We start from the raw sequence: 9872 nt of genomic DNA on the forward strand, positions 1-9872 counted from the left end.
TCACTGCCCCAGTCACTGCCCCAGTCCCCCGGGATGCTTTTCTCTTGGGCCGTCAATCAGGCTTTGGGGCCTGGGCGGGGAGGGACCCACCTCGCAGTGGTAGCACTCCACGTGGTAGTCTCTGTCCATGGACACGACGCGGACGGTCTCATCTGAGCCCTGGACCGAGAAAAAGCAAGAACGAGAGGCCGGTTGGGGGGCTCCGCATGTTGTGGGGGGAGTGGGGATGCTTCTGAGGATCACGTAGGTGGCCTCAGGAGAAGAGCAGAAACCAGGAGAGGAGCCGCACGGGGAGGAAAAGCAGCCGAGGGACAGCAGCCCCACCTCCTCGAATGCTGGCCCCAACACTGAGAAAACCACCCGTGTGGCTTTGCTCATCTGCTCATCTTCTCATCTGGGAGTTAGTACCAAGTCAGAGTCAGGGCACGAGACGGCACTGGGCTGGAAAGCCAGCTGAGAGGGGGGCTTCTTGGCGAGCTCACTACGCATCTCAGAGTCGAGATTCTAGAGGACTTTTTTCAAAGGTAAAAGGACAGGATGCAGATCTTGTAAATGACCCCAGGGAGAACTCCAAGCCAAGGAAGGCCCCAGGAGCGGGTCTGGAGAAGCCTCTTACCTCGGGTGGAAGGATGGGAAGCCCACAGGCTGCACACTTGGGGGCCAACACCCTGGGAGGAGAAGCAAAGCAGCAGTAAGACGCACATTGGGGTGCTCCTGGGAGACTCACCCCCGGGGCCCGCACAGAGCCCCACGTCCTGCCTTTGCTGTTCAAGTGAACCTCCAGCCCTTGAGCTGACAGAGCCGATTCACTCTTGAGGACTTGCTTATGTAGCTTTGGGACTGTTCCCAAGTGGTAACGAGCACACTTGGGTCCCTCTCACTAGGGAGAGAGACTGTTTATTCTCCACATGGTGCCTGGTTCAGGCCCAGGCACCCAAGGGTGGTGGCGGCCCCCTGAATTGGTGCCTTGTGAAGTCAGGTAAAGCCGGAGACATGGGACTTGCGGATTTGATGGTTTTTTCTTCAGTAAACATGATTCATTAATCAGTTCCTGTCTGCTCAGGCATCAGCTGAGCTCCTGAGGCCCGCCCCCCACCCTCTCACACCATTAAGCCTTTGCTGAACTGTCGACTAATGGTACAAGCTGCCTGCAGATGGGCCTCAGCCGGCTGCCATGTGTCGCTCTGCTGAGTTCCAATCCGTGTGGCTCATGCATGCGGCTCCCGGCCCTCCTTACTTGTGGTAATCTCGGACACAGTAAATCCTATTCTCCGAGTCCACGGTGAAGGGCACTCCGTCCAAACACTCGTTACAGATGACACAGCGGAAACATCCGGGGTGGTAGGACTTCCCCAGGGCCTGCAGGATCTGGGGGCAAGAAGAACGAGGCCAGGACTCAGTAGGATGCTGGGGAAGGAGGGCACAATGGAAGGCAGAAGCACATCAGGCGGAGGGACCGTGTGAGCAATCACACCACGCGGGCACACTCGCTCCAGAGTTTCACTTGGACCAAGGTCAGGAGAGATGACACGGGGCAGGACAGGCTAATCCAGTTACACGTACAAACAGGAGGAGACCAAACAGGATCCTTCTCCTGCACTCAGAAACCTTCGGGACAGAATTTAAAGGGCTCTCTATCAAAAAAATGTTTACGGTTCTTTGCAGGAAATGATGCAGAGCAGGGCCACGAAAGGATCCATCCCAGATCTGGGAAGTGGCGAACACACGGAAAGATGAAAGGAAATTCCCCAGGAAAATGCAGAGCTCTGGGAAAAAACCTCTTAACTCCGGCCTCCTGGGGCCCCTTCTAAGCAGCTTTGACTCTGCCGCATGATAATCCAGAAGCCGTGACTCGGCCCCCGATTATCTCAAATCCAAGTACAAGCAAAGCCTCTTTGTTGCTGTTGTTTTTAAACACACGGAAGAGAAAGCCCCACAAACCTTTTTCCTCTCTCAGCGTCATCTGATCTGGATGTGATGCCTGGAACTGTAAGAGGCCATCCTGAAACCAGGACAGAGCCAAGACAGAGGAGAGGGGAGAGGAGAGATGGAAAGAGACTCCTCGGTGACGTCAGTGAGTCAGTCACCAAATTCACCCACCACGGAACTGCCCACCTCCGAACCTCTTGCTGGGTAAGATAAAACATTGTTCCTCTTAAGTCAGTGGTTCTTCAAGTACTATTCCTAGATCTGCAGCACCGACATCACCTGGACACTTGTGAGAAAGGCGCATTCTCGGGCCCCACTCCAGAGCTCTAGAATCACTGACTCTGACTCTGGGGTAAGGCCCCGCAGTTGGCGTTTTCATCAAGTGATTCTGATGCATGTGAAAGTTTGAGTTAACACGTGTCTCGGTTTTTCTATGATGTGCAGTTGAAAAAAATCTTCAGTGACTCAGTAGGAGATTCATTTCTGCAATTACCTGGGCCATGAAACTGAGTACAAACAACTGAGCTTTGGAAGCAGCACCAGCAAGCTGGCACCGAAACACGCATCTGCAAGCAACGGACACAAGAGTCATCAGCATTCGGGAGTGGGGGCCACACAGAGCGCCCCCAGAGAGGCAGAAGGAAGGGAACTTGAAACGGCGGGAAACCTTGTCAGTGCACTGTGAGACCTGTGGCAAAGACGGGCCTGTGCCCGCTCCTTCCTGTCTCCAGAGGCCACTGCCTCGCCTTGCACACTCACACACTGAGCCCACCTCACGAGACGGCCACAGGGGTGAGGGGAGGACTTCCTGCTCGCCCAGCTTTCCAGCTTCCTCGTTCCCTCTAGGGTTTCGCTAACTTTCAAGGCCCCTCTCAAGATACCAAAATAAAAAGAACTACGCTGGGCTGCCAAAGTCCACTTGGCCATTCAGACCCTGGGACGCATTTCACCCTCGGGCTAAAGCTATCTTGGCGGAAAGAAACCTTTAAATTAATTTAACCCACACTGTTCCAGGAGCACGGTAGGATAAAGATGCCATTTTGTTGCGCTCTGACTGGCTGGAATTATTATTATTTTTTTTAACGTGGGAAAATGCCCAGTTCCGAGCTGCAAGCCCAGAGTAGTTAATCCGTCTAGCACAAAGAGGGGCACGGACAGACAATCAAAACAAAGAGTTGAACAAATGGGGTTCTGCTGGAGAACCGAGAATGGTATCTGAAGGAATCTTTCTCTGCACCAGGTAAGGGTTCTGTTTTTAAAACTAAGTGTCACTGTCAGACAGACATTCACGAAGAGTTTGCAAGTCCTAGAGAAGGCCTGCCAGAATCCAGGTTCAAGTTCACATCATCCAGTGTGGTAGAGATTGTCTCCCAAACTCAGTTCCTTCCCTTCCCGTACGCACAGGCTGATCCTCACTGGAAGAAGGGAGACCGTGTCCCCTCCCCGTGAGTCAGGACTGGCCTTGTGACATTCTTTGATCAACAGATTGAGGGAGAAATGACGTTCTGAAACTTCTGAGTTAAGGATATAAGAAGACTGGCAGCTTCCGCTTCCTCTCTCTTGCTGTAAGGAAATCCGAGCAAGATACTAGATGAGATTAGCAGCCACAGCGAGAAAGGCCTGGAACGTGAGAAGTCATCTTGGGCGTTCAACTCTCCCACCAGCTGAACACCGCTAAGAAAGAGACCCAGCCAACGCCACAAAGAGCAGGAGAATCGCCCTGCTGAGCCCTGACTTAACTCGTGATCCATGGAATCATGATAAATAATAAGTCACTGTTGTTTTAAACCACTAACTTTTGGGGTGGTGTGTCATACAGCAATAAATTAAATACCTAGAGAAGGCTTAGGCTACTCAGAAGAATAGAGTGTAATGATGTTTACAACTTTGGACGCTGTTGACCTCCTACGTGGTGGATATGACAGAGGGACTCTGAAATCAAGGACAAATTTTGCTAAAGAGCAGTGGCACCCTGAGGAGGCTGGCGGGCTCTTGGGGAAGGCAGGAGTGAGAGCGTGTGGCTCCTGCCTGACCCCCCCAGGGGGGAATGGGTGGAGGGCCATGTTCCCAGGGGTGCTGCTCACAGAGCTAAGCTCTGCTGTGGTGTATCAAAGCCTGGCTGACAGCAGGTTCTCTTCATAAACGGGGACAGCTCTGGATCACTGTTTTGTATGTGTCGACATAAAACCAGCAGAAATGAGTGTTTACATCCCTTAAAGACATGCCTAAGAGCGTTCACAGCAGCTTTATTCATAAATAGCCCCAAACTGGAAACCACCCAAAATCCCATCAGTGGGAAATGGATAAATAAACTGCTATATTCCTACAATGGAATTCTACTTAGCAATGAGAATAAACTACCAACACAGGCAACAACATGAATGAATCTCGAAACCCTTTTTCTCACTGAGAAAAGGCAGATCCAAAGGAGTCTACACTCTATGCTTTTGTTTATATGAAGTTCCAGGACCAGCAAAACAAATCTGGGGCAAGAGAGGTCAGAAAAGTGGGTACCTTTGTGAGAAGGGGGTCTTAAGTAGGAGAAGGCCAAAAGGGAACTTTCTAGGGTATGAGATGATCCACATCTTGATCTAAGTGGCACTTCCATGGTATATGCAAATGTAAATATTCAAGCAGCTGTACATTTAAGATGTGTACCCTTTACTCTCTGAGTTGTTTCTCAATAAAAAGGTAACATTTTCAAAACAGCAATAATTAGTAATTCCCTTCTCCAGAATGAATGAATAGGTCAGCTTAGGGATTTCAGTCCTCTAGCTAAAAGCATATTCTATAATCATTTTTCACTACCCAGTACATTAAAGAAATTCTACAGGACTGATCTCCAAAGGTGGACAGGACAATTTGATCCTTGAGACAGAATAAGAACGCTGTATTCTTTAAGCCCACAACCTCACCGAAGGAAAAACTGTCCTTACCGAAGAGAGAAAGATTCTGAGGCCCAAGACAGGTCAGAGAGCCAGTGGCTGAGCGAGAAACAGAACGCATAAAACTCTTCCTTGTTCCATTGTTCCAGAACTAATGGTAGTTCCCAAAAACTCATTTTAGGAACGGATCGAGCTGAGCTGAACACAGGGGATAACACCATGTTTATCTGACTTTCTGCGCCGACTCCAAGGTAGCTGCGAATTCTACAGTGACAATAGGCTCCGTTTGGCATCTCCCCTGGGATGCCGCCAGACGATCAGAGGGAGGCCCGTGTGATCTGAACAGCCCAGGGGTCAGAGCTTCATCAGAAGCACACGTCGCGTGCACTGGATGGATGAGGGTGCTGGTACCAATAATCGCCAACAACGTGGGTTCTACTGGAGCAAACAGCTGCATTGCATGGGGTCCACTTTTAACAAAACCAGCTGCAATCACAAGTCAAGATAACTGTTCTTGACCGTTCATTTCTTTTTTCTCTGAAAGCCTCCCCTCCCACTGTGCTATGATCTCGTTGGACCGACCCTACTCACCATGTCCATGATCAGATGGCCACAGAGGAAACACCTGTCAGCAGACTGCTGGAAGCCGGAGTACTGCAGAGGAAGCAGAAGAGAAAGGTAAACGCAGGCAAGGCAGATGATCCAGCCACTTCCCTGACAGTCACGAGGATTACGAGGAACTTCTTAGAAAGATCTGTCCCTCTGTTCGGGAACCTATCATTTCCGCGAGGACAACACAGCTGTGTGATGAATCATGGAATATTCTCTGCCACGAAAGCCACCACAAATACTAATACCAATTGCCCTCACGGTAGCTGTGTCTGGCACCCACGCCATGCCAGGCCCTCTGTAAGAGGCTGCACACAGAGAGGCTTTAATTTCCAACCTGGGGGTTCTCGAAGACGAGTTCCCTGGCATCACCCAGAACTTTAAGAAATGCACATTCTTGGGCTCCACCCCAGACCTACCGAATTGGAAAATGAGGGGGTGGTGGGCCAGGGAAGTTGTGTTTTCACAAGCCCTTCAGAGGATTCTAATACATGTTCAAGTTTGAGACCACCACTCTAATTAATCCTTAAAATTCTGCAATGTCTATAGTATACTGTTTCACAAATGGAAGCTCAGAGAGGTTAAGTGACCTTCTGAAAGTCACACAGCCTATAAAGAGTAAGAACAAGACTCAAATTCAAATCTGTTTCTGGTTAAAAAGCCAATATCTTTTATAGTTAGCTTCAAAAAAATTTGATAAATATTAAATATCTTACCTTACACACACACACACACACACACACACACACACACACAGCTGGAGTCTTGAAAGAAATGAGGAACTCTCTTCAGAAAACGCACTAGACACTATGCACTGGAAGGTACTTTAAGTTTAGATATGGCACACACAACTTAAAGGAAAGTGGGAAAAAGGAAAAGTTGGGAACTTTCCGCAACTCTTCAATATGTAGTGGCGGCTTCGGCTGTCCCAGACCTGCTCCATTCTGGGGTAAGGGCAGCTCCGTATTTTCATCTGGGCTCCAGCCCCAGGCCCACCTCGCAGGCCCCACGATTCCCGTGGGGCTGACCCACTCGGATCTAGCCTATCAGAGCCTCGCATTCCTCCAGCACCAATGATTTTGCCCAGGGATGGCGTGAGACCCAACAAGAGCCAATCAGGCTCCAGAAGCTGTTTGCAGAGGCTTCTCAAAGCGAGACTGACACTCTGCGGGCTGCCACCATGTGGCCACCTTACAGTGCCCGAGACAGACGCTAACAGTGAGAGGCAGGGCCAAAAAACGGAGGAGAGAATGACTCCTGAGGGCCTTGCTGGAGTGAATTTCCTTTTTGCTTAAGCCAGTCGGGTTTGCTAGTCTGGGCCTGGCAAATGCGAGTCATAATGAGCAATCCACACATCCACAAAGAAGCTGGTCCCAGGCCAGCTCTGGGCCTCACATTCCTCACCCCTGAAATGCAGGCTCGGTGCAACTACCATTTCCCCAGCGTCACTCCGTGCTCGGCATCGTGTTCAGATCCGATGATGTAAAGGTGGAGAAGCATATTTTTCCCTCCCCAGGAGCCTACGGTCCCGTCGGGGAGAAAGACTCCTCACCCGACAAGATGCTGTGCGCCACGTGCTCTGTCTAGTGGTCAGTGAGATGTCAACAGTTGGCCTCAGAGGTGCTGACAGGGCTGGAGCTCAGATCTGGGGGCCAATGGCCCATAAATGGACTGTGGAGGCATGTGAGAGGCTGGGTCCCCACGGAGAGCAGGCGGGGTGAGAAGTAAGGAAGGCGGGCCTGGGGCCCAGGTTTCAGGGATGGGTGGAGCAGGCAGAAATGGGCAAAGCAACAAGAAGACAGGCCGACTGACCCTGAAGCCCCTTCGGAGCCCAAAGCCCTGCCGTTTGTCATTTGCCTTGGAACGTGGGCATCTGCGGAAGGAAGGCCAGGACCCCCCTCCTCGGGCAGCACAGCGGCCCGCGGGCGCTAGGAGCACAGAGGGGAGCCACCCTCTGGTCCTGGCCGGGGCCCCTCCGTGTCTCCACACCTGGTTCTGCCTTGGACTGCGGGGAGGGGAGCCTCGGCGACAAACTCACCAGGAAGTCTTCCTCACAAAACACTTTGCCATTGACAAAATAAAAGGCTTTTCCTCTCAGCTTCCGGCCTAGGAAGAAACACAAAGGCAGAGTCAAAAGAAAATGTTACTATGCAGCGGACACAGAGAAAAGAAGGCACCATCTCTTCGAGCAGAAATAAACGGGCAAACAATGCCAACTGTCGATAAGTTTCCGGTTATTGCAAGCTGCTGGTGGTCCCTGGCTAAGGCCAGGAGACAGGGCCCCCTGGGGTGCTGCCTGGAGGGGAAGACCAAGGGCTGACTTGGGACTCACCCTACACCCACTGCTCAAACCTCCCCTGTGCTGAGAAAGAAGCCGGCGAGACATCCGGTGACAGGAGAGCAGGGCCGCGTGCACGTGGGGGTCCTGGGCAACAGTCCCTTTTGAAGCTGCCGCTTCCCACAGGCATTTGGGACCGTCACCTTTAACATGTTCTCCAAGGGCTGCTGGTGACGACCTATCAGGACAGTCCTGTAAGTCTTACTTTCTTAATTTTCAGGTATTTTTTCATCCGAACTATAGAAAATATGGATTGTGGGAAGGATAATGATTTTTCTTGTTTTCTCTTTTTCTAAGTGGGGGCGAGCGAGAGTGAGAAAAATCTGAAGCGTCCCAACTTCTTAGAATAACTTTAGTGTCCATAAGGCTAGGACACCGACGAGAACAACTTACATTATCAGTTCCTTTGAACACACAGGCCACGTGTTCAGGGTAAGCAGAAGCGTTTTTATGGCTGTCCCTGGGTCCCTTATAAACCATTTCCCATGCCAGGCACAAAACATACCTGACAGGCTCCAAGGGAGTTCCCAAAACTGAAGGAATTCGAAACACTAGTGGAATCAAGCCTCTGGAGCCAGGGTCCACAGCATGAAACCAAAACTTCCAACGTCACAAACACAAACAGTGCTCCAGACACAGAGAAATCCCCTTGGCGGACCCTGAGTGTCCCCAGAGCAGGCGGAGCACAAGGTGATGGAGGAGAGACAGCCGATGTGGCCTTGGAGCTTGGCGAGGACTCAAAGTATCCACGTAGAGGGAAAGCCACAGAAAAGGAGGTGAATTTAACTACAAAAGACGGATTGAAGAGCTCAGTGTGAAAAACAAAAGCTATTCTAAGAAAATCTAGGCAGCTGTCTTTGACTTTGGCGTAGAACAGGATTTCTTGGGTAAGACATAAAAAGCACAAAAGATCATACGAAGGTAGAGACTGATAAATAGGATATCAAAAGTCGAAACTTCTGTTCGACATAAAACAACAAACACAAAGTCTGAAAGACAAATCCGTGGAAAAGCCAAACTGCTCCTCTTGGCAGGGAGGCGGAAAGAGAGGGCGAGGGACCGGGGATTTGAGGACGAGGGACCGGGGATTTGAGGCCGAGGGACCGGGGACTTGAGGCCGCGTGGAGAGAAGCAGGAGATGGAGGAGGGAGGAGGGTGCGCTGCTGGCCCGGGCGAGCGTGGCTGCAGACCTGGAGGCTGACCATGTGCCCTTCTGCCTCTGTACCCCACTTCTCAGGAAGGCCCCGCCAGACCCACTGCTGTCTCAGTGTCTCCCCAATCCTCTGAGTGGTTCCCACAGAACTTTTTAATACTCTGAATATCTGCCACATTACTTAAGACTGTAACGTAATTTCAAATCAGCTACATACTAGGAGGGACTTGGCAGCGGTCTGAGGGCAATAAATCTGAGTTGAAGGAATAAAAGGCCAACCCATATGACAAAGTACTAGTATCTAAAACATATTTTAAAAAAGTCTACAATTAATAAGACAAAGACAACCCAGTGGTAAAAAAAAAAAAAAAAAATGGGCAAAGAATAGGAAGGAGAAACCTACCTGTTCGACTCCAGGCAATAACCATTTAAAAAGATGTTCGATGCCACCAGCGATCAGGATGTGCAAATTAAAAGCACAATGAGAGGCTATCTCATTCCCAATGGGCAAAGACCACTGAGCCTGACAAGGTCTTGGTGAAGGGGCGGGACAAGAGGGGAGTGTCGACTGGCATGACCGCTTAGGGAAGAATGTGACAAGAGGCCAGAGAGCTGGAAACCCACATTACCTACGCACACGCCGAGGGACGCCCCTCAAGAAGGCCTCCCGGTGTGAGGAAGAAGGTGCGCGTACGGATGCTCACTGCAGCCCTGAAGGAAAAACCTGGACACCCAGAGCATCGTCAGTGTTCACCGGCATAGAGAAATTGACGCAAATATTGAGGAAGAATTTGGACTTATATTCACGGGATGAGATACTACACAGCAGTCAAAATGAATGAACTGGATTTGTACATGTCATTATGAACTGAACTGAACGTACTGATGTGCGAATAGGAAGATGGCTCAGTGATGCATTAATACGACAGGTACTAGACGTGTCAGTGAAAGCACACAC

The 9872-nt window shown here is 50.5% G+C and overlaps 1 protein-coding gene across 1 annotated transcript in view; it reads right to left on the reverse strand.

Annotated features, from left to right (window-relative positions):
* Positions 1–6: 6 nt before the first annotated feature.
* The window catches only part of LIMD1 (LIM domains containing 1), a 62776-nt gene continuing 52910 nt past the window's right edge, over positions 7–9872 (reverse strand). Inside the window, exons 3-7 of the mRNA XM_011357472.2 lie at positions 7462–7529; positions 5406–5468; positions 1238–1368; positions 617–668; positions 7–159 (exon numbers count right to left, since the gene is read on the reverse strand). Of these exons, the coding sequence (XP_011355774.1) occupies positions 13–159; positions 617–668; positions 1238–1368; positions 5406–5468; positions 7462–7529 (461 nt within the window). The 3' untranslated portion in view covers positions 7–12. The remainder of the gene's footprint in view (positions 160–616; positions 669–1237; positions 1369–5405; positions 5469–7461; positions 7530–9872) is intronic.

Source organism: Pteropus vampyrus, unplaced genomic scaffold, assembly GCF_000151845.1.
Source record: "Pteropus vampyrus isolate Shadow unplaced genomic scaffold, Pvam_2.0 Scaffold35, whole genome shotgun sequence".
NCBI lineage: Eukaryota > Metazoa > Chordata > Mammalia > Chiroptera > Pteropodidae > Pteropus > Pteropus vampyrus.